Raw genomic sequence first — 26,099 nt, forward strand, 5'->3', positions numbered from 1 at the left:
GCGGCCGATCCGCAAACTTCCTAATCTCACCTGCCCACCCAACTTGCTGTCTCCCCTTCAACCGATTGCCTTCTCTTGGTATCCAGCCTGTGATCCTCAATGACCAGGGCGGTTATTTTGCCTTCGCGCATGGTGCCCTGCCCATGACCATTTGGCCTTCTTGATTTCAACTATGATGTGTTTAACACCCGTTTGTTCCCTGACACACATCTGCACTCTTCTTGTGCCTTAGGGTCGCACCTATAATTTCTCTTTCCATTTCTCGCTGCAATGTCTTCTACTTAAGTTGAACCCTCTCAAGTTGAACTGGACCACAAACCTGTTTGATTACAAAGAGCGTTCACGTTTCTCCCAATAATGGGAACCACGAACACCATGTGAAGCAGCACACGGGTCGCCTTAAAGCTCCGTTCATCACGGGAACCTTGCCCGATCTTAATTAACGCGTCCTTGCAAGTGGAGCACATTATTAATTCACTGTAGTTTCTGTTAATGGTACTCGTCCCGAACTCTTGTTGGAGCACGCCACGCGGGTTTAACGCCACGCCTCGTGGGAGCACGCGCATTCATCTCACGTCTGCACAATCTCGTTCTCCGACGCCATAAGGCATTGCTGAGAGAGTGTAAGGGGGAGAGGCCTTAGCCTGTTACATAGCCACTTACGCAGGCCCGAACGCACAAGCGCGTTTTGGCAGTGCTTGGGACAGCTACTGCACACGCGCAGTAACGGTGGTCACACCGCGCACCACCGGATTTAACTCCACCATCGCATCAAAAAAGCGGTTGTAGCGACGTCAGCGGGTCAGCGTCGCTGCGAAAAAAACGCCGCCACTTGTAGCCACGTCCGGTCCCATTCCCAGGTGCGCATTATCCCCTGGCGGCGGCTGCGCGAAGGACGCGTGCCACTCCCCCTGCGAAGCAGACGCGCAGCGAGCGGCTCAGTTCCATTTGTTGGGTGTCCCGTTGCTGGGTCTTCTTGAACGAAATCGCCGTGTCATGTCGTCTCCTCGGGTCGCAGTGGTAAGAGAATACATTGTATCGACCAACTATGGACACCGCGTACTTATATTATGTTGGTGCTCTTGTTTTACGAGTTGTTGAAAAGGCGCGTAGCCCGGAAAGCGTATACACGTGTACCGAACACGCCAGACTCGCGCCGGCCTTGAGAGACGTTTGAGTCATTTGATTCATGGATTCTCCTTGAGCGCGCTTGCGTGTGGTCGCAGGCGTGGCGGGTGGTGCTGATATTTCGTCGACCGTTTATTCGCATAGAGATGATCAGACAAAAATAAGTGTTACGTTCGTATCATAGTGGTTATCTCCCATTGCGTATGTACTATATACGTCCGCTTTTCTGTGCAGGGGAGATAGCACGGAGACAGCAGTGGACTTTTCATATGGTTATCTGCCACTGTCCGTTAGGTGTCCACATCGACACTCAGATGTACCAACAGCTTTGCTTAATTTATTTGTGTATCGAATGTATCACTGTTTCAGAGATGTTTGTACATCTAAAGAATTTTTTTCCTTGCATCCTATCATCATGCATAAAAACAACCCGTTGACACTGATATCTGTTAGAGGTAACATTTATTTATAGCCAATATGGGGTTGTGCGAACACACGAAAAATTTCTAACAACGAATTCAATATTGTGCTGCATGCGAGTAAATACTCGAATCGAGAAGTCGGTTTCATTCTGTGCTGCGACTCGAATAGTAACTAGTGAAAATTGGACTCGGCTGCTGACCCGCAGGTTGCGGGATCAGACCCCGGCTGCGAAGGCTGCAATTTCGATGGAGGCGAAAATGTCATGTGCTCAGATTTGGGTGTTCCCCAGGTGGTCGAAATTTCGGGAGCCCTTCACTATGGCGTCTCTCATAATTAACGTGTGGTTTCGGTACTTGAAACCCCACATATCGATCAATAAATCAAATCAACAAGTAAAAATTCTGACGCATCTCGAATAGTTTTCGAATGCTTCACGACGTCGACTGTACACCATCAAACATATGAAACTGTATAACTGTGCTTCGCTTCACCAATAGCGCACCTAACAGTTTATCGAGTCGCGTGTTGCTCGGGCAGCGAAAACTTTTGTGGCTAAACGCTATTATAACACGCAATGGAACACTAGTTAGACCCGCTATTCAGCAGAGCGTACTGCTTGGTTATCACTGTGGAACATGTGACTTATCGTCGCTTTAAACATGAAAACGTTTCATCGCAATATAGTTTATGCAGTAGCATGCACCATCTGCCTCGGCCGTAGAAACCTATCCTAGTTTTCGCAACTTTTTTTTTTGTTTGTGTACAATCGACGCTCACTTATGATGTGGTCGCGAACGTATACGCAGATATTCACTGGCCAACAGCACTATGACTTTCTAAGCATTATATAATTATATATACCCGCGTAATGTAGGCAGCGAGAACGATTGCAAAAATAAATGATTAAATAAAGACAGCTCCTACGGAAGTACTCTCCTATTGAACTTTGAATAAAGCATGTTTTGTAACGTGCAGTTATACAGAATAAAAGTGATGTCTGTCGTACTCATTATAATCTGCTATTATATATAAAAAATATTGCATTCTATTCTCATTTGGCACCGTTCTGTCCGCATTCAGTCGGCGTCTTGCACTTTCCGATTTCCATTCGGTCAAGTTAAAGAAAAAAAAAATACTCGTCCCTGATAGTTAAACGGGGCCTCGTGCACATCGCTGTTATACATCCATGCGTTAGTATAATATTCATATTTTCTAAATGATTCTTTCTCTCTCTAACACACACGCACACACACTCGCATGCACGCACGCACGCACGCATACACACACCTCTAACAATGGCTGAACGTTGACAGACTTTGTGGTCACTTGTACTTTGGCACTTGTACTTGGTGTATCGAATACAGCTTTGTGTGTAGACGCTTACAGGACCGGTACAGAATAGGCGTAGTAAGATTTCCGCGCGCACATATAGGGCCCGTACACGGCGAAGTGGACAAACAACTGGACCCGCAGAAAATAACAATTAACTCTCCCAACTTTGAGTTTTATTCTCACCGAATCGATCACCGCGGCGCGTAAACGGTGCCTTCTTATCCACTGCTGTCGCAAATAACGGTCACTGCTATGAAACAGCCCACTTGAATATCAACTGTCTAATGTCCACACTTTAAGCCATTGTCCTCGTTTGAATTTGCAACTATGATAAATTGAAAGGGTGTAAGTATATTGGTGTTGGTGATGGTGATTCATGGCGATACTTGTAGCGCACTGACAAGGGGCGAGAAAGTGAAAATAGGGCGATGCTGTTGCCATGAATTGTCACGCCCTACATTTTTGTAATATATAAACACCCGCCCTCGAGTCAATAATTAAAAAGCTTATTGACAAACTTTCGATAATTAGTCGCTGCAGTGCCATGCTAACTGCGACAAGGTGTTTTCGTCTTGATGTGAAGTTATCGTGCGAAAACAAGAGCCTTACTGACTGTCATAGCATTTTTATTATATATATATATATATATATATATATATATAAGAATTCATACAGACGTGCGTGCAAAGCAATATTATTTACGTTTCAGTCTTCGGTCGCAGTCGGAGCTTCAGAGAATGAAATGTGTAGTGACAGTACAGTTAATATAATACATGCCCTTATTAAGCAGAATGAAGTTATACAAACAACAACTGAAGCAAGTTTAGTGGTCAATGAAAATGCTCATGAACTGCTCAAGGCTATCGCTGATACATTTAATACACTGATGACGCTGAAAAATATGCACTTTGGTATTTTTGGAGCCGTGAAAAAGACAGCGAATGCACTATTTCTACCTAACGAACTATACTTAATTCAAGTGCGACAAGAAGTTCGACAAATCGCGCAGTTTTTGAATGGTGTTTGACTCTCTCAACTACTCGATCGAGCGCAGAAAAAAATAACGCCTAGCGGTTCGGACCAGGTTTCGATTGCTCCGGCAGCTTAGATTATTTCGAGAGCCGACCTGTATCGACTATATATCGATCGTCAAGACTGACAACTATCTAAGATGCTGGACGAGCCACGCACACGCTATCGGCGGGGTTACCATGCCGCATATTTTGAAGGATGGGCAGTATACGGCTGAGTTAACATGCAGTGTACATAAGCGTATCCGTTCAAAGACGTGGGTCTTGCTATCCATGCTGTGAATGACCGCGTCTGTCCTGAATTCTATAGGAAGCCGACGTATAGCTGGTCTATAAGTATGTCCCGTTTAGGCTGTGTAGCGCATTTCTCAGCTGTAGTGATGTCCCTGCGCACGGAAGCGTGAGCGGACATACAAGAGAGTGTCCATCAACAAATCACATCTCTGATGGGCTATTGCAGGAGTGGATGTGAATACAGAAGATTGACAAACAATAGAGATAATGTGATTACAAACAAACAATATAATACAACAGCCCACAATTCGCAGGCAAAAAATTCCACTTTTTATCACACAAGGAAAAAAAAAAGGCTGTATTAAAAGTGTGTACAGGAGAAATAAGGCTTCCTGTGTGGGTGATGGCGGCTTCTGTAGCGTTATATTCTATTGCGGGAGTTAGGGAATGCTCTGAACGCAATATATATCAATCAGCTCACGGAATTCTGAGGCAAATTTACTGAAAAAAAAAATGATTCATTAGCTCACGCCTTCTATAGCATAGCCAAACCCCCGCCGCGGTGGGCTAGTGATTATGCTGTTCGACTGGTGACTCGCAGGTTGGAGGATTGAGTCCCTGCCGCGGTGGCCACATTTTCCATGGAGGCGAAAATGGTTCAGGCCCATAGATTTAGGTGCGCGCACGCTAAAGAACACCACACGGTACAAATTTCCGGAGCTCTCCGTTTCGGCGTCTTCTATTGCAAAATCACGGAAGTTAAACCCCAACAATTATCATTAACATAGCCAAACCGTGCCCACAGGTATCCACTGAAAGTGATACTGAACATATATGTGGACGTCTATATACCGAGTGTCCAAAGTTAATATTTATGGCCCTCTTAATATTCAGGACCAAGAGGTACGTGATAAACACTTTTGCAGATAAGTTATATAGCCAGGGGGACGTGAATTAAGTAAGACAGTAATTATTGCTGTCAGCAACCCTGTCAAGATTAAATAATGAACTTTAGTGACTGCAGAAAGTGGGCATGTTTGTATTGAAAAGTTGGAGGCAGTAATGCTTCTATTTAGAAAAAAAATATTTACACTATGTACAGAGCATAAATTATGCGAGACGAATCAGCGTTCAGGAATAGATTCACATTTTCACAATTGTACATCACGTCGCCTCAACACAAAAACTAACATTTTCACATATAGGGCGAACAGCGGAAGTGCGATCAACATAGTAACAAATGCATGTAACTCGCAATTGACACAATAGCGAATGGGTTTCTACTGATTTCCACTTGGAAGAATTCTATCTTGTCTGTGCACCAAGATATACGCTGCTGCCAACTTTAATTGCGATTTGCTTGATTACGCATGCAAGGCAATGAGCACTGGCGCGAAGTTACTCTCCGTTGTGATTTACTTATCCAACAAGCACCCTCCCAACGCTTAATTCAGTGAACACGCCTTAATGTGTTTATTAATGGGAACGTTTCTAATCGCGTAATTAGGCGTGAGAAGCTAATTTACTCGAGTAAATCCAAATGCCTGCTTGAGGCAGAGCTCTTCTATAGTGCTTGATATTGTGTTCATTAGAACGGGCTACCCGTGTCACATTCACTCTTGGTGCAGGCGTGGAGTGGGTGGTCGAAACTGAACTTATTAGAGGGCAGCTGTTACGCGCTCGTTCCTGTGTTGAGCAACGTCACCGTTGTCGTCGCGGTCACCGGCGTAACCTCGTGAACAAGCGCTTGCCACGGGAATCAGGCAAGCCCATACAGCTGCTGCGATTGTCAAACGAAAACAGGCGAAAAAGATACGAAAGTAAATAGAGAGAAAGAAACGAAGCTATATATAAAACGTATAGAAAGAGAAAGAGATACAGTAAGAAAGCAATACAAAAGAAAGGAGAGAAAAATAGAGAGAGAGAGAGAAGCAGAAAAAGAAAGAGAGATAGAAAACGACACAGAAAAACTTTAAAAGAGAACGAAATATATAGGAAGAAACAGACACGAACGAAAGACCAGAAAAAGAAACAAAGCAATGCAGAAACAGAAAACATTGCTGTGCGTAGCACTCGAGCAATTTCGGCGTCTCGCTTGGTTTGTGACGCGTGTACTGCGCAGAGTGGTGTGCGATAATGTTACTGCATATGACGTATCCTTAGGTAGCATATACAGCAGCTGCCTGGTTGCAGTAACTGCGCATATGTTGTGCGCGTAGTTGAGCTTTACATGGCGTTGTTTGGGCATCACTGTATGACACTCTGTGGGAGAACCGAAGGCGTAAAACAATATATCAAACGTTATAGCTTCAGCACCCTGTGATTGCTACCTTTAGGTAGCATATGCAGTCACTCTAGTGCACGAAGCACTTCAGCTCTGGCAGTTTTTGTGGCAATATGTAGGTAATGTTACACTGATACAACTGCGGACAGATAAACCTTGCAACTGAGATGTTGTCCCAACATGAAGCTGCATGCGCTCAGAATTCACATTAGGTAGCATCGTAATCATCTGATTTTTTAAGGACGTATTGAAGAATTATAGCCGAAGTTAAGTGGTTACCGATTGTTCTACTTGAGCATATCATATTAATAATATCTGCATGTAATCAGACATTTATCAACCTTCTTGATTGCTCTGGCTCTTTGGGAAACACTGGGTCCCTAAAGTTCGCATGTGGAACATGCAGGACTCTCCGAATTTAACTTCGAGCACTAAGAACCAGAGAGTTTTACACCGAGAATATCATTTCATGGAGTACAACTTTGGGACAGTAGATTCTGCAGTTAAAAACGTCGAAACCTATAACGCTCTAATGTGGTGTACAGTAGGACTTTATACGCAAGTTTTTTCACCACTCAGGGATGTCATGCGGTGCGTCTTTAAGTGTCGACCATCCCTGCAATCAACTTAAGGGTATCCTTCTAGTGTACGCTTGTTACTTCGAAAATGAACGCGTACGCTACTACGTTATCAAATGCAAAGCATAAGATACACTTCTCGGTACTTTTCTTTGCACAGGTAACAGGAAGCAACAAGGGCATAGGGTTCTGCATAGTGAAGTTCCTGTGTCAGCAGTTTGACGGAGATGTCTTCCTCACAGGTGGGTGGACTGCGTTGTGGAATATATGAATATTGCTGTTCCGAGATGGTGATCTTATGCCTCTCGCTAGAAAGTAACTTTGCCGCAGTGATATTCTGTTATATAGTGAAGTGTACACAATGGGTTACTGTGGCTTGTGCTTAGACTAAGGAGTTACCAAGTACGTAGCTTGAAAATTTTTCAGGGGGGGGGGGGTTCAGTTATATATTATGGATGTTATTGTTTGCGCTCGTATGTGAGATTGTATATAAATACGCAAGAAAAATTTAAAATTTTCGGGGGGGGGAGGATTTAGACCCCGCCCCTTGTCTCCTCCCATAAATACGCAAGCACGCAAGCAAAATTACAAAACTTCGGGGGGGGGGGGGGGGTTCAGACCCCCGACCTTTGGCAGTACCCATGAAAGGTACCGCCAAGTATACAAACGCGTGCACCGCTTCTGGTCATATTACGATCACCAAATTAAGACTTCTAGTAGGTGTAATGGCAAGTCCTCGTAGCTTTTTTTCTGGCCTGATTGTGGTTAGTTATGCTTTTGCTATTTTGTATAGAAACATGTTTGGAAATATGTTTGCTAAGGCGAGTCTAATGGTAAGACATAATCAGAGATGTCACGCACGCGTGCGTAATGAAGCAACGCGTACAGGTTTCATTGCGCTATCAAATACAGGGCGAATCAGGTGTAAGAATCAATGGCTCGAATTACCATGCTCACGTCAGAAGCACCTATAAACGCCTGTAAACTTATTACACATGTAAGAGTTCGTACTTTGACAAGAAATGATACGTGTGCACTTTCGCAATCGAACAACGCATACTCGCCATTAAGCACCTCATACCCCCTGTTCACTGTTTGTGTGCTTGACCGCACAGTAGCAGTGTACTGCGGCAGAATTATTTCATAAAACCCCCCCAAAAAAAGCTACGCATGTAACACGACCGCTCTTAAGGCCTGCCAACACACTTATTGAACGTCTCTGTGTTCTTTATGTGTACTGAATTGCTGTGTGCGCACGTGCGTAATTAAGCAAGACAAGCAAGTTTTAATAGATCCACTTACTGCGCTCACTTTTCCCGCTTAATAAGCTTTATTGCACCGCAGTCGTATTGCAGCAAAAATGACTTTAAAAAACGAAAATTCAGTTTCACGTAAAAGGCCCTTGCTCTCGACGCCAATGCAGAAAATTTAATAGTAATTTTTAGTTTGTGAACCGTATTGTGCACGTAGTCGAACTTTTCTCGGCATTGGTTGTGCATTACTGTGCGACACTTTGTGTGGGAACCGAAGGTGTAAAACCAAATGACAAACGCTGATACTTTATGTGGCAATCTGCTACAACGTACTGTTAGCCAATAGTGCAATAGACGACCACAAAAGTACTGACCTTTCGGACCACTAAGGGGTTACTGCGTTATGCCGTGCTTTTATGAAGTGTATGTGCGTAACGTGGTGAATCGCTGTCGTTGTGTGTGCTCGTGATTCTATTTTAAATAGATTCAATCATCAGTGCCAGCGCCATAAGTTTGTCTATTTGACTTCTTCCCAAACAGTTCGTTTTTGCGCCTCTCGCCGCAAAAAAAAATAAAAAAAATATACCAACCATCTTGGCGGAAAGTTTTTCTGAAAGGCTACTCTAATCACTGATGAAGATATGAAAGTGTAGAGTGGCGAGAAGTGACAATGAAGAATTTGATCAGTGTCTCCCACAAAGGCACGACAAATACTCTAAATATATGTATTGTAACAAAGGGCAGTGGGCATGGAGCTCGAATATAGAAAAGGAAGAAGACTTGCTGTGATCGCAGGCTTGCGTTCAGTTAGCCCTTGCGCTCAATAAAGCTTTCGTACGCCGAGTCAACTCCTGCTGGTTCAACATCCCGTTTCAAGTGGTGGAGGTGCTGGGTACATCTGGTCCTCACCCTGGAACTTCGTAGCCGCCCACTCCAACCACCTTCTGCGATGACTGATCCGGGACCGTCTCAGGCCGCCACTCCAGGTCTCGCACCCATACCTGTCTTCTGCGCTGGCGCTCTCCGGCGGCGCGACCCCCCCATATTTGGTGGCACAGAGGACCAAGATGTGGACAACTGGATTGCCGAGTATGAACTGGTGAGCGCGTACAATAAGTGGAACGCAGCCGATAAGCTCACAAATGTGAATTTTTACTTGACCGACGTGGCAAAACTATGGTACAGAAATCATCAAAGTGATTTCAGTACATGGTCGGAATTGGCGAAAACCCTCGCGGAAGTCGTTGGCCGTCCTGCTGTCCGCCGCCTTCGTGCTGAACAGCGCTTTCGGGGCAGAGTACAGAGAGCAGATGAAACTTTCACGAGCTACATTGAAGATGTGCTATTTCTCTGCAATCTCGTCGATTCGACTCTCGACGAGGCAGGCAAGATCAAGAACATCATGAAAGGAATCGACGACGGTGCATTCCAAATGCTTGCTGCAAAGTGTCCCCAGACGGTCGCCGAGGTGATTCAGCTCTGCCAAAGTTATGATGAGCTGCGTAGGCAACGTGCTTCCACACGTTGCGCTGCTCAAGACACCGCGGACTTCTCATCCCTCGACTATCGCCATGACACCGCCGACCACTCTGCGTTGATGCCAGTCATAAAGCAATTCATACGCGAGGAGGTCGCCCGGCAGCTATCTATAATCACAAGAACTACCGAGCCGATGGCACCCTTATCGCCTTCGCTTCGCCAGGTCATTGAATCGCAAGTTGCCGAAACACTGCCGCCAGCTCAGGCTCCACCATCTGTTACCGCACCACTAACATATGTAGCCGCTGTTGCTCGGCCACGCGCTCCATCGTCTCCGGCTATCTACGAAGCAACTCGCCACGTTTATTCGTCGACGCCACCTGCCCGCCCGTTGACTGTCCCGTCTCCGGCTGTATACGAAACAACTCGGAGCGTTTATATGAAGCCACCGCTTGCACGACCGTTTCCGGTACCTTATTCAGCGACAAGTGCCCCTACCGTCAGCCAATGGCGCACTCTGGATAATCGGCCAATATGTTTTTCATGTGGCACCCCAGGCCACATAGCTCGTCACTGCCACCGTCGCAGCTTCCCTTCTCATGACATTGCAGGGGCCTCAAACTACATGCCCACTCAGCCGCGATATCCCGTTCCTGCCGATCCACCTCTAGGCGTATACGTACCGGTCGCCGCCCACCCGGCTCAAGCCGTTCGCCTTCTCCTCGTCGCAGATCTATTTCTCCAATGTTACGTCGCAACAGCCCACCGCGAGGGGAAAACTGACGGGCGCAGTTCCGGAGGCAAGAACTGCGTTGGCAGCGAAAATTTCAAGACCTAACTGCTGTCCCCCGAACGAAATCGAACTCTATATTGATGGCATTAAGGTGCACGGACTTGTTGACACTGGAGCTGCCGTATCTGTAATTAGCGAGAAACTGTGCCGAAACTTGAAGAAAGTGACCACGCAACTTACCGACCTATCTTTGCAGACAGCTACGTCCCATGATATTCAGCCTTCAGCTTTGTGCACTGCACGAGTCGTCATTCAGGGTGCGATGTACGTCGTCTCATTTGTAGTTTTATTCCGTTCTTCGCATGACGTTATCCTTGGATGGGACTTTCTTTCGTCAAATTCTGCTTTGGTCGACTGTGCTCGTTCCGAACTCGGATTATCTGTGTCGTGCTATGACTCCGACGATGGCGCTTCGTGTAGAGTGTTTGCTGCTTCTGACGTTGACATTGCGCCTTTCTCAGCTGTTGTTGTCTCGGTGTCGTGTGCCTCCCCCCCCCCCCCCCCTCGAAATCGCCTGTGTTGTTTATGCCATTGGTCCCATCTGCGTGCCGTCGAAATATCATGCTTCCGTTTGCCGTCCTCGTTTTTCGCAACGGTCACGCTGCCACTTATGTGTGCAATTTTTCGGACAGCCCGTCATCCCTACTACGTGGAGAATGCCTGGGAAGCTACGAACCTTACGAGTGCATTCTTTCGGCTACTATACCAGATTCTACGGTTTCGCTCCCAATTTGTGCTGTCTGTGGTATAAGGCGTCGCTACCGACTACAGCGCTGTGCGGTGGCACGCGCTCGGTGGCCGCCACGGGGGAGAAGGAAGAAGATGAAAAAAACAAGATGTCTCCGTTTATGCTGTGCTATTCATTATGCACGATGTAACATATTTTGGCGACGAGGATTCACCAGCCCATGTGCTACCGGCCTGAACCTCATCTGTGCCCTCGTTTATTGCCTACCATCTTCTACGATGAGTATTTCGGGGCTACAGCCGCCACCTCCGTTCCTGTCGTCACCTGGACACCCGGACATTCCATGGGAGCAATGGATCCAGGCTTTCAAGAATTACATGGTTGCTTCGGGCGCCTTCGACCTACCTGCCATTCGTCGGAAGGCGATCCTGCTCAACTGCTTGGGCTTGGAAGGACAACGTATCTTCCAGACTCTGACGACTACTGACGACCCGTGCCTCGTGCCTGCGAGCGCTGCGGCAGGTACACTGACGTCCCCTAGTCCTGATGTGTTCGACCGCGCCATCGCGACGCTGGAAGGTCACTTCAAAACCACGTTGAACGTCACTGCAGCGCGTCACCGTTTCCGTCAACGTACGCAGGCCCCAGGTGAGACTGCGGCTGATTACGTCACCGCGCTGAGAAGTCTTGTAGGAGCATGCAATTTCGGTGATCTAACGGACGACATGATACGCGACCAGCTCATAGAGAAAACCACAAGTGGATACTTACGTGAACGCCTTCTGCTGGAAGAGTCTCTCACGCTTTCTAAGGCTCTTACCATTGCCAAACAGCATGATCAAGCGACTAATGAAGCAAGAGAACTTGCACAAAATGACTTGCAAGTTCATCGTGTAAAAGATACTTCAAATCACAGAGAACGGCATTGTAGCACATGTACTTGCTATAACATGCACGGTCAAAGTCGCATATCTCCGAAAGAGCAAGTATGTTATCGTTGTGGTTCTACGGCACACCTTGCAAATAGCTCTCTGTGCAAGGCCAAAGCACATAGGTGTCGACAATGTGAGAAAATTGGCCATCTTGAAAAGGTGTGCAAGTCATTGCGGAAGTTTGAGAAGAATGTTCAGCATGTAGCGGAAGGTAACGATACAGCTGATCCAGACGACCATTTAAGTGTTTGTCAGATCTGGAGCCGTAAGAAGGGAATTTACGCAGCGTTGGAAATAGAAGGAATTTCTGTACCATTTTTGATCGATACAGGATCATCGGTTTCGATCCTGGCCGAAGAACTTTACCAACGCTATTTTTCTAAAGCGTATCCACTGAAGTCTACATCCGTCCAGCTTCTCGATTATTCAAAGGCAGCAATTCCTATACAAGGATGCTTCATTGCTACTGCCTCATTTCACGGCCGATGCACTTCTGTTCTACTATACGTTGTGCCTGGGGGAACGACCATTCTGGGATTAGACGGCATCGCTGCTCTGGATATGAAGATCCAAGGGTCACCGCTCAGGTGTCTTCTAATGACGCAAGAAACTCCGGTGCTACCTCCAGAATTACGTTCTGAGTTTGAGCACCTATTTGCAAAAGAGCTGGGAACTGTGAGAGGTTTCACTCACAAGGTCAGAGTTCGCGCGTCTGTACAACCGGTGGCCAGCAAACTGAGACGACTGCCACTTGTCATTCGCGAGCAAGTCTCGGCAGAAGTTCAGAAATTAGAAGCTCAGGGCATCATTGAGCGTGTCGACTCTTCTGAGTGGGTCTCCCCTATTGTCGTAGCCAGAAAAAAAGACGGCTCGATTCGCATGTGTGTTGACTTACGGGAGCCAAACAAAGCTGTGGTAGTAGACAGTTTTCCTTTGCCACAAACTGAGGAGCTCCTGAACAGCCTGGCTGGGGCACAGCGTTTCTCGAAGCTAGACTTAGCTTCTGCATATCACCAGTTACCGCTCAGTTTAGAGAGCCGTGACCTTACCACGTTCATCACTCACGATGGACTATTTCGCTTCAAGAGGGTTTGCTTCGGACTGGCGTCGGCGCCATCAGCGTTCCAGAAAATGATGCACATGATCTTGAAAGGGTGCAAATGTGTCCTATTTTACATTGATGACATCATCGTGTATGGGCGATCCCGAGAGGACCATTTGGGAAACTTGCGCGCTGTATTGCAACGTCTTTCTGATGCTGGCCTCCGGCTCAACAACAAGTGTGTCTTTGACGTGGCAGAGTTGACTTTTCTAGGTCACGTTGTGAGCGCCAAAGGATTATTTCCGTTGATGTCATCCATTGAGGCGATAACAAAGGCACCATCACCTACAAATATTAACGAACTCCGCTCGCTACTGGGGCTTGCAGGCTTCTATTCCAAGTTCATTCCTCATTTTTCGGATGTTGTCGAGCCAATGCGCGCCTTGCTACGAGGACAAGCCTCTTTCGTTTGGAGTGCGGCAGCACAGAGCAGTTTGGAGCGCCTGAAATCTCTGCTCACATCTTGCGAAGTGCTTCATCTTTTCGATCCTCACTTGCCTGTGTTCGTTACAACTGATGCTTCAGGATATGGATTAGGTGCAGTACTTCAGCAAGACAACGGGACCTCACTGCAAACTGTCGCATTCGCCTCCCGCACACTTCAACCGCATGAGCGGAAATACTCAGTCGGCGAACGTGAGGCCCTTGCCTGTGTTTGGGCTTGCGAACACTGGCACGTTTATCTATGGGGACGACCTTTCATCTTACGAACGGATCACGCAGCGCTGGTTACGCTTCTTTCGACGAAAGGCACCGGTCACCGACCATTAAGGATTGCGCGCTGGTCCTCACGGTTGCTCTGCTACAACTATACCGTCGAATACAGGAAAGGTAGCGAAAACGTCGTGGCTGACGCTCTCTCCAGGCTACCCGTCCAGAGTTTAATCCGCGATGCACCAGAAGAGGAATTTATCTGTTTGTTGTCTCCCGTAGTTACCATGCCAGAACTTCAAGAAGCAAGTGCCAATGATCAGATTATCTGTGAAGTTAAGCACTTCACGACTACTTCTTGGCCTGACAAGAAATCACTGTCAAAAGAATTGCTACCTTACTTTTACGTGAAGGCTGAACTCTCTGTTGTAAGTGATATCCTATGCCGGGGTGACAGGATTGTCGTGCCTGCAACGTTGACACGCCGCCTTATGGATCTGGCCCACGAGTCACATCCAGGCATTAGTCGTACCAAAGCTCGCCTGAGAGAGTCCTATTGGTGGCCATGCATGGATAGTCACATTGAAGAACTGGTGCGCACATGCGTGATTTGCCAGTCTTGTGACAAGTCCGCACGTACCTTTCCAGCGCCACTGCAACCTGTTCCTCTTCCTGACGCGGCGTGGGAAAAAATTGCCATCGACATTGTGGGACCTTTCACGCAAGCTTCGGCCGACTGCCGTTTTGCGATTACTGTTATTGACTATTATAGCAAGTGGCCTGAAGTGGCGTTCGTGCGAGATGCGACCACGTCTACAGTGAAGAAGTTTTTACTTGAACTTTTTGCGCGAGAAGGCTACCCACGTAGTATTGTATCCGATCATGGACCACAGTTCTCTTCAGCAAGCTTTGACGAGTTTCTCACGGAGCGTGGAATAACGCACTACAACTCTTCCGTGTATTACCCACAAGCTAACGGCTTGGTGGAGAGATTCAATAGGGTGCTGAAGTCGTACATTCAACTAGCCCTGCTTGAACGTCGTGACGTACGAACAGCCATGCTTGATTACCTGCAAGTATATCGCTGTACGCCTCACGCGACTACTGGTGCGACACCCGCTGTTCTTCTTCATCGACGCCAACCTCGCACCAGACTTGACATATTGGGATTGCCCGACAGATGCTTCAGCACGGACCCGTCAAGGGCGATTGAACAGCTACGAGAGCATGTCAAAAAGAAGCAAATGATCTCGAAGAGCTACACCGATGAAAAACGTGGAGCCAAGGAACCCAGTTTCGTCGTTGGTGATTACGTGCGCGTTAAGACAACTGCAGCTCACGGTAAGCTGTCTTCACAATTTTCCGCGCCCAAGAAGATCATTGGAAAACGGGGACCGGCCTCGTACCTTTTGGACGATGGGCGTGTGTGGAACGCATCTAAGTTAATCGCAGTTCACTCCGGAGCGGTCAACAAAATGAAATCGGGCACCCCTGCTGTTATGAACTGGACACCTGCATTTAATCGGTCTTCTCATGCATTACAGCCTGAAACCGCTGCCCTTATGAACTGGTCCCCTGCATCTGATCGGTCATCTAGTGCGCCCCAATGGGACACATCAAGAGCGGATGGTCATGAAAGGGCAGACCCCGTATCATCTCCACCAGACGGCACGCAAGCTTTGACCAGTCCAGGATTTAATGCGCCTGCAAGGAAAAGCAAGCGTAAAAAGAAGACCCCAAAGAAATTGAAGGACTTCGTTAGGAAGTAGACAAAAACAGTTTTGTGTGTTTCTACCATTTATTTTTATTTTATTTTATTTTTTTTTTTTTTTTTTTTTTTGCAAGAGGGGATATGTGGTATAAGGCGTCGCTACCGACTACAGCGCTGTGCGGTGGCACGCGCTCGGTGGCCGCCACGGGGGAGAAGGAAGAAGATGAAAAAAACAAGATGTCTCCGTTTATGCTGTGCTATTCATTATGCACGATGTAACACTGTCACTCCTACCAACACGCCTAATGATGTTCTCGACGTATTCTCGGATGCCATCGACTCTGAGCTCACACCAACTCAGCGCGAAGAGATTATAAATCTTCTACTCCGCTTTCGCTCTTCATTCGGTCGTGACCAGTCAGGCTTAGGCCGAACCTCTGCGGTCGTTCACCGTATTGACACCGGTCAACAAGCCCCGCTAAGACATCGTCCGTACCGTGTGTCATCTGCTGAACGCCGTGTCATCAACGAACAAGTGGACGACACGTTGAAACGTGGCATCATCGAGCCCTCCAACAGTCCCTGGGCTTCACCGGTTGTTCTCGTCAAGAAAAAAACTCTCAAGCATTTCCCCGAGGGTGAACATGGTTAAGTGCGAATACACGGGGTGATGCTATCAGGGGTATTTAATAATTCGCACTATTATATTTATTAATCACACTATGGTGCCTTTATGGTGTAATGGTTCCTGGGAATCGCAATTTGATCACACGGGGGAGTTTACGTTAACTCTTTGGCGAATGCCAACGGATTTTAACTTTACTCCCCCTCACAACCCACTCTCGACGGGAAACTGAGAGAGAAGGCGGGCGCGCGAGAGAGAGGGGTGCGCGCGCAGCTGCAGCGAGCGAGGAGAGCGGAGGAGCGAGCGAAGGGGGAGGGGGTATAAGGCGCGTTACTGACACCGATATCAGCGTTGCGTTCGTGGCTTATTCGGTAGAGCGTCGCGCTGCGGCCCGCCAAGTCCTCTTTCTTTTAAAGATATAGAGAAGACTGCGGACGCCGCCGACGGCGGTGGATGGTTTGGGGTCGCTTATAAAGTGTATTCACACTTAAAAAGACGTATCCATCTGGTTCTGCGTTGACTACCGCCGACTCAACAAGATAACGCGCAAAGACGTATACCCTCTGCCGCGCATCGATGATGCTCTGGACTGCCTACAAGGTGCAGAGTTCTTTTCTTCGTTAGATTTACGCTCCGGCTACTGGCAGGTGCCCATGGCAGAGGATGACCGCCCGAAGACAGCCTTTGTAATACCGGATGGACTATACGAATTCACCGTTATGCCCTTTGGCCTCTGTAATGCACCTGCCACTTTCGAAAGGATGATGGATACCCTCTTGCGAGGTCTGAAATGGAAAACGTGCCTCTGTTATTTGGACGACATTGTGGTATTTTCAAGCGACTTTGCGACCCACCTCAGCCGCCTCGAGCAAGTTCTCAAGTGCCTTTCCACGGCAGGACTTCAACTTAACTTGAAGAAATGCCACTTCGGCGCTTGCAAGCTTGTAATTCTCGGCCATGTAGTTTCTAAGGACGGCATTCTCCCGGACCCTACAAAACTTAATGCAGTCGCGGCGTTCCCAAAGCCAACCACCATCAAAGAGCTTCGAAACTTCATCGGCCTATGTTCTTACTTCCGGTGCTACGCCCGCAATTTCGCCTCCATTATCGCCCCCTTGACCAATCTTCTTGCCGGAAGTTCTGATTTGTCAGCGTGGTCGCAGGCGTGTGATGATGCATTTCAGGAACTCCGACGGCTCCTCACCACGCCTCCCATACTCCGACATTTCGATCCGTCTGCTCCAACGGAGCTTCATACAGACGCTGGTGGTGTCGGGCTAGGGGCCATACTGGCCCAACGCAAGGATGGCTTTGACGAGTACGTCGTTGCATATGCCAGCCGCACCCTCAGTAAAGCCGAGAAGAATTACAGTGTAACTGAAAAGGAGTGCCTTGCCGTTATTTGGGCAATCGGAAAATTTCGGCCTTATTTATATGGACATCCGTTTGATATTGTAACAGACCACCATGCGCTTTGCTGGTTATCTTCACTAAAAGATCCTAATGGTCGGCTCGCTCGTTGGGCATTGCGGTTACAGGAGTTCGATATCCGTGTTATCTACCGTTCTGGCCGTAAGCATTCTGACGCCGATGCCCTGTCACGTTCGCCATTGGCTTCAGAGCCTGTCAGCTCGCCTATCTCCACCAGTGCTGCCTTGGCCATCAGCATTTCGGACATGCCTTCCGAGCAACGCAAAGATGCTTGGATTTCTTCTCTTTTGGACTTGCTCTCAAACCGGACGCCCGCTCCAGTTTCCAGGACGCTTCGCCGTCAAGCAGGACACTTCGCTATTCGGGATAACCTGCTTTACCGCCGAAACTACAGCTAGATGGGTCGTAAGTGGTTGCTCGTCATTCCCCGACATCTGCGCTCTGACATCTGTGCCACGTTCCACGATGATCCGCAATGTGGCCACGCTGGTGTGTTAAAAACATACACTCGCTTGCAGCTGCGGTACTACTGGCGCGGTATGTACCGTTTCGTTCGCCGTTACGTAAGGTCTTGCCTCACGTGCCAGCGACGCAAAATACCCACTCAGCATGCCACAGGTCCCTTGCAGCCGTTGCCATGTCCAGCACGAGCTTTCGATCGTGTTGGAATCGACCTTTACGGTCCGCTTCCCTATACTTCGAGTAGCAACCGCTGGGTCACTGTCGCTATCGACCACCTAGCGCGGTACGCTGAAAGAGCTGCGTTACCTTCTGCTACCGCAAAAGACGTTGCATGTTTTATACTGCAAAACCTGGTTTTAAGGCATGGAGCACCTCGAGAGTTACTAAGCGACCGCGGCCGCGTTTTTCTCTCCGATGCCATCAAAGCGTTGTTGAGCGAGTGTCGCATCATACACCGCACTACCACAGCCTATCATCCGCAAACTAATGGGATGACAGAGCGTTTTAATCGCACACTTGGGGATATGCTGGCCAAGTACGCTTTATCCGACCAGTCAAATTGGGATAGCATACTCCCTTTTGTGACATATGCTTACAACACTGCAACGCAAAGCACCACTGGATTTTCGCCTTCTTTCTTCTTTTTGGACGCGAGCCATCATCAACAATGGATACTATTCTTCCTTATCAACCGGACCCTTCAGAGATGACTACCGTTTCTCGAGCAGCAGCACAAGCTGAAGAATGTCGGAAGCTTGCTCGTGCGTTCACGTCACATGACCAGACGCGCCAAAAACATCGCCACGACGCGTCAACCACGCCTATGAGCTTTGCTCCGAACTCACTGGTGTGGTTATGGATTCCTTCTATTCCTCCAGGACTCTCCCACAAGCTTTCGTCCAGGTACCATGGCCCTTATCGAGTTGTACGCCAAACATCCCCTGTCAACTACCTGGTCGAGCCACTGGATGCATCTCCGGACAAGCGCCGTCGGGGACAAGAAATCGTACACATCTCTCGGCTCAAGCCATACCATGACCCTTCTGTGTACACCTGTCCTTAGGTCGCCAGGATGGCTCCCTCATCACCCGGGGGTGATTGTAACGAGGGCAGTGGGCATGGAGCTCGAATATAGAAAAGGAAGACTTGCTGTGATCGCAGGCTTGCCTTCAGTTAGCCCTTGCGCTCAATAAAGCTTTCGTTCGCCGAGTCAACTCCTGCTGGTTCAACATCCCGTTTCAGTATATTTAAGTATGTGTGCGCTGTACATCTGTACAGACACCAGTACATATAAGTGATAACCAAACTGCGTAATAAAGACGTACATGTGCATAAATTATTACGTACATCATTGTTCCTCATTTCTGAGCTCGCGTTAAGAATGGTAGGTAACACGTGCGTTAGGTATACGCCGTGTTGGAGCAGTGGGTGAAGGTGCTCGGCTGCAAACCCGAAGGTCGCGGGTTTGATCCCGGCGTCGCATTTCCATGGAAGCGAAATAGTAGAGGATCGCCTACTGTGTTATGTCGGTGCACGTTAGAGAACATCGCGTTGTCTAAATTTCGGGATCCTTCCACTATGGCGTCTGTCATAATCATATCATTGTTTTGGAACGTAAAGGTCAAGCTATTGTTAGGTATTATCACATCCAATTCAGAACTGTTAGTTCAGAACGGATTCAGATAAAACTTATATAACCCAGATTGCCTTACTCGCTATAGCCGTTCTCTGCATCTTTCCAAGCTTTCTCAGAAAGATGCAGGGTATGTAGGGATCACAAGATCCGCAGTAGATTATACAGGACAACACATTGTTGATGGACTTTATCAATTCACCTTTTAACACGTCGCGAGTGGAGAGCTTCGAATTGAATCATTCAGAAATGTTTTTTTTTTTTTTATGAACAGCCAGGGACGAGAAAAGGGGCAAAGAAGCCGTGGCAGAACTTAACAAGCAGCTGCTGCGCCCAAAGTTTCACCAGCTCGACATTGACGACATCGAAAGCATCCGCAGATTTCGCGACTTCCTCAAGAGCGAGTACGGGGGCCTGGACGTGCTCGTGAACAACGCCGGCATCGCTTACAAGGTGGGTGAATGCGGAAGAGCACGTTATTCTTAAATTGAACTCTGTCGGATTAAATTCCCGTAAAACTTAACGGAAGAGCATAAAGAACGAGACCCATCGCTATGTATGAAGGCAAGAGTGTAAGTCTCGTTTTCTTTGATAGATGCACTATTAACGTCAACTAACAGATAATGATACCAAGAGAAGTATATGGGGATGTTATCAAAAGTAATTGTAATCTAAGTGTGAAAAAAAGAAAAGTGGCGATGACATTTCGCGGAAACAGCGCGTAAGATATATGACGTTTCGCCAGAACTGCCACAACCCGTGATACGGCCGTTAATACCACATTGCAGCTGCTACGCAACAGAATATATATACTTTGAGCCTGCTGAACCATAATGAAGTAACTTAAGTTTTCCCGAGGTTTATCTATATTAACGATGCACGCGTATTTGTCTGCTTTCGTAGCACCGAATCACACTAATGTATTTAAATTTAAAGGCTTAAAACTAAACGCTGCTGTAACACGAAGGGGACTTGAGCAGACATAAAAGTAGGTGATTATCGTTCGCTCGTTTTACACACCCTTGCAGTGTTCGCTCCCCCCCCCCCCCCACGTTCCTGTTCTTTTTTTAATCTTCTTTGTTGATTGATTGATATGTGTGGTTGAACGTCCCAAAACCACCACATGATTATGGGAGACGCCGTAGTGGAGGGCTCCGGAAATTTTGACCACCTGGGGTTCTTTAACGTGCACCCAAATGTGAACATACGGGCCTACAGCATTTCGCCTCCATCAAAAATGCAGCCGCCACAGCCGGGATTCGATCCCTCGACCTGTGGGTCAGCAACCGAGTATACCTAAGCCACTAGACTGTCGCGGCACGGCAATCTTCGTGTGTTGAGGCGCTCTTGCTTGCTAAGAAACTGAGAACCTCGTTCGGCGTGCCGAATGCCATTCGTATAAAAAGTGTATTTCTCGAAAGGTGAACGATGAGTGCGTCACGCTTTCTTCGAAACAGCATAGCCTGCATATTGAGCCTACATTGACTCAGTAAAGCTGTTGTAAGCTATTTGCCTACATTCAGCTGTATTTATTGCGTGGTTGCTGTCTTTCCTTTGGCTGCAGCAAAATTCTACAGCGCCGGTTGCAGAACAAGCAGAGGTTACCGTGAATACCAATTTCTTTGGGACTCTCAATGTCTGCAAGGAGCTCTTTCCTTTGCTACGCCCACATGCGAGGTTCGTTTTTTTTCTAACCTTCATATACAAATCGCTCACCTGGTACTTTACGTGGGGAAGAGGAGTGGGGAGGAAAAAAAAAAACTGTAGAAGAGAGGCACGAGGAACATAAAGTAAAAGCATGCTTGAACTAAAAAAATGAAATAAATTAAAAATCCGACTGAGTTTTCTAGCTCTTGGACGGGGGCTTGCGCTGGTAGAAGCTTTCATTGTGTGCATGCAAGGTACATTTAAAATTAGTCTACCTGACCTTTACTGCCAAAATATGTAAACAAAAAATTCATAGCACGCGTGTGTTGCGTGAGGCAAGCTAAAAAGCATATAACGCACAGTCAAATGATAATTCTCTGTCACACAAGTTTGGCCTTGCAGACGACCTGCTCTTATTACTTTACAGTATGCTTATTACTTTACAGTATGCTTATTACTTTACAGTATGATTCTAATGCCTTATATTTGTTTATTTGCTTCGTACCTGAATATTTTCTTTTCCTTTACACCTCGGCATACATATGCTTGCATCAAAGCATTTAGCTATGAACCCCGTAGAGGTTCGTATGTGTGCGTACATAATGCGCATTCATGCGCCTCGTGTGTGTATCTTTATTGCAGGGTGGTTAATGTGAGCAGCATGTGCGGCATGCTTCAGAGAATTCCCGGAGAAGAACTCAAGAAGAAGCTAAGCAACCCTGATATTACTGTGGACCAGCTCTGCGACCTCATGAATGACTACGTGCAGTGAGTATCCTGCTGGTTTTAACTGTACAGCTTTTCTTACGCACTCAGGCTCTCCGCAACAGCATGCTTGTTCCGTTTTCAATTTTCGTCGCAAACTATAGGGCCGCCAAGAATGGAACGAATGTCGAGAAAGGATGGGGGCAGTCTTCCTACAACGTGTCCAAGGTTGGAGTCACTGTGCTGACCTTCATCCAGCAGCGTGATTTCAACGCGGACCCCCGTGAGGACCTGGTTGTGAATGCCGTGAGTACAGGAACGTTTGAGCGAAGCTTTAGGAGTTAAGGATTTCGATGACGGCGTCGTCGTACCAGAAAAAAAAAAAAAAAAGCCCCGGCAGCGGAACGACTCGACAGTAATGCGGTCGTCGACTATTTGATTTCACGTGACTATTTCACGTGACTATTATAATGTGCCCGTTTTTTTTGTACTCTTAATGGCGGGCTTGTCGGCGATCAGCTACTTTTGATATGGCAATCCAATATTCTATCGCGGTTACTTGTAATTTAACGCTGCCACATTTTAACGTGTTATTAGGCATGACGCAAACTACGTCGGTGTGATTTGTGTCTACGCAATGAAACAAAAAATACATATATCACAGCATATCCACGGAGTGAATGATGATGAGTGGAGCAAAGCGTGCCGATCCGTGCTTCCGTCTGTCCGTGCGTCCATCTAGTGAACACTCCAAGTACCGCCATCTCCAATCTCGCATCCTGTGTGGCACATACCCGTGCTAGAGTGGGTATGTGCCACCGGTGGCTACGTACCACTCCATACATACGGAGGAGCGACAGACCCACGCCCTAAGGAGCTTCGCCCCTAAAAAAGGTAGTAGGCCAGCTAGGCACACCCCAAGGATCACTTGTTCCCATTTTCCCAACTGAGGAAGATCTCCTTATTTTGAAAGGAAGTTTTAGCACACAGAACGAATATACAGTGAGCATATGCTTACTCCATAGAAGCAAAAAGGACACACTGATTCCGCATACAGCGTAAACTTTTATGAAAGGGAACACACAAGTGCGTGACCTGCGCTCCGTCGCGGCTGCCCGCAGCACCATCAACCGAGAGACGAAGAAAGCGCGACCGATTTTCGCGTCATCTGTTGGCAACCGAAACAAGCCATGGCCGTTGGAGAAGCGCTGCTGAATCGTGCTCCCGCTCTGGTCTCGCAACGGGCGATGCCGCCAAAAGCGGACGCGCTTTCTTTATCGGTTGATGGTGCTGTGGGCAGCCGCCGCAGAGCGCAGGCCACGCTCTCGCGCCTTACCTTTCATAAACGTTGATGCTGCATACGTACCCACGCTTAGATACACTTGTGTTCATGTTAGAAAACCCGGCCTCACCACTGAGTTTATTAGGATCGTGCACACGAGACATCACTTGCAACGTTTGTCGTGTTATAGTTGCATAACTAATTTGTATTATACGTTTGCAGATCGATAAATTTTAAGGCTCAAGTAATATAATAGAAATTATGGACACCCCACATACAGGAAATCTCGCTTCACATCGATCTCTCGATTCTTTTGTTCTTTAAATAAAAGGTGCATCCAGGGTACGTGAACACTGACATGTCGAGTCACAAGGGGCCCTTGACACCTGAACAAGGTAAGCAGCTATATACGTCTTCTGCACATTTTTTTTTCTCTTTACCTTTTCCCTCATTATGTGAAGTTTCGGCTTCCTTTCCCTATTGTTAAGCTTTTGTAAAAGCTTCGCTAGCCTATATCTACCGGAGTGGCATGTATGTGCGCATATAGCAAGGATGACTCGTCAGCTTACGTTCTTCACCAGTGATGGTAAAATGTCCTAGTATACGCTGGTGTAAGACCATCAACTCCAACACTTACCCCCGTATTCACAAACTCTCCCAGACTCGAATTTCTTCCTTCACTTGACAGAGTTGATTCCTGCGCCGCAGCTCGACTGTAAATGATGCAGCGCTTCTCACATATCGCTGCAGATTATCGCTGATATGCAGTGACTTGCTCTGCCTAGAGACAGCGCTCCTATCGACTTCCGCTGACCTATGTTGTATTAACCAGATAACTGCAGATATTATATAAGTATGTATGTACTAATACATTAGTGGATATATATTATGTGCAATGCTATGCAGGAGGAGGACAATATATATATATATATATATATATATATATATATATATATATATATATATATATATATATATATATATATATAATGTGTGTGTGTTTCTCTTGCCTAACTATATAGTTTCACATTTAGCTGTAACAACTGCTGCGTCGCCTTTTCAATCGTCAATTCAGGTGCCGATGCCGCAACCTACTTGGCTCTCCTGCCTCCGAACATCCAGTCACCCAAAGGAGAGTTTGTCTGGCACGACCGCGCAATTACTCCGTGGGACAAGTAAACCGAAAAGCCGTCGGAGCACTGCTATGTCCATGGGCACTGCCCCGTTTTTTTTATTTGTATAACTGCGCGATTTCTGCATTCTCACGCCTGTTTCCAACTCTTCTGAAAAAGAAGGCAAATATAGCAAGTGCATGCACATATTATTGATACGGGCAACAAAGGTAAATACCGACGTGTATTAATTCATAGGAAATAAAATTTTATTTGAGCCTTGTGTTGTTGATGCTACACAGCCTATTGTGAAAGTTGTAGGCTTCATTTAATGAAGGAGAGAGTCGCGACGTTTACGTTAGCTGTGTCATTACTATCTTCCAAGGAAACTAAGATGATTGCATTTTTCCATATAAGGTCGTCACGTTACATCGTAGTCTAGATTAAATGCGTGCCGAAATGAAGCTGCACGGCGCAGTTCGACGTATTGGACAAAAAATAAAGCCGATTTACAGGATATCGAGGGTGATCTCATTTTTGTAAGGAGAATACGGGTTGTCTAAAAATGCTATTCTATCCCGGTCGTCTTCACAAACGAACTCTATGCTGAAGCGGGAAAACTTTACTGCACTTATAATTACATTCAAATAACTATTTAACCTAAAATTGTCAATTAACTTTAAATTGCTAACTTTATAGCGGCTAGTTATATGTAATAGTTGTAAGGCACCACAATTTATGGCATGCCATTTTTTTTTACACAAGAAAAACGCACGTAAAAGCGTCGTATTACTCGCTAACGCTGGGCTACGGTTGGTATAATCAGGACTTAGTCCTGTTTGGTCACGTGTAGTCTTTAGTGCGTATCCGCTGGTATTATAGATTCGCTGAAGGGACATAACTTGAGTTAATACTGGTACGCGCGCTCGGTTTCAGTGTCGTCTCAATCGGGGCTTTGAATTACGATTGTTGTTATCTCAAGTTACCAGCGTTTATTGCGATCTTTGAAAAAAAAAAAAATGGGCATGCCATAAATTTTCACGTATACTTCAACGTTTTCGTGACTTCCATGTACCATGTAAACATAGGCTCTAGTTTTAATGATTAAGTGAAAGTTAATTAACGAGTTTTTGCTAAGCATTTGAACGTAACTTTGAAGGTGTGGCGAAGCTTCTCCGCCTCAGCGTAGAGTTCATTTGTGTATATACGACAGGGGCCTGACTAATATTATTATTATAAGCGATCTGTATTCTCTCTCTCTCTCTCTTTCAAAACACACACACACACGCACACACACACGCACACACACACACACATACACACACACATCCTGTATTGATCCCCCTTATCACTCATCCCCCGGAAAGAGCAATGGAACGGGGCAGGTGGGTGTTGTGACACGTCCTTTTTTGACCGAGATGGCTCAATTACGAAGAACTTTCGTGCATCTCACTCGTACGGATGAGGCGGGTAAGTCATAAAATTAAGGTCACGAACACCTTATGTCCTTGAAAATCTGTGGCAACCTTGCACTAGGGTCGCCAAGCCAGAAGGAAGAGCGCGGCTCTGAGTGGCACTCCTTA

General features: G+C 46.8%; 1 protein-coding gene across 1 annotated transcript; it reads left to right on the forward strand.

Moving 5' to 3' along the window:
• The first annotated feature begins 709 nt into the window (after positions 1–709).
• Positions 710–24,795, forward strand: LOC119159646 (carbonyl reductase [NADPH] 1). The gene is made up of 8 exons (XM_037412465.2): positions 710–1,020; positions 7,171–7,252; positions 20,045–20,223; positions 21,335–21,447; positions 22,060–22,185; positions 22,287–22,428; positions 23,736–23,799; positions 24,480–24,795. The coding sequence occupies exons 1-8, from the start codon at positions 997–999 to the stop codon at positions 24,581–24,583; spliced, it is 834 nt and encodes a 277-aa protein (XP_037268362.2). The 5' UTR covers positions 710–996; the 3' UTR covers positions 24,584–24,795.
• Positions 24,796–26,099: the final 1,304 nt, after the last annotated feature.

Source organism: Rhipicephalus microplus, chromosome 1, assembly GCF_043290135.1.
Source record: "Rhipicephalus microplus isolate Deutch F79 chromosome 1, USDA_Rmic, whole genome shotgun sequence".
Taxonomy (NCBI): domain Eukaryota; kingdom Metazoa; phylum Arthropoda; class Arachnida; order Ixodida; family Ixodidae; genus Rhipicephalus; species Rhipicephalus microplus.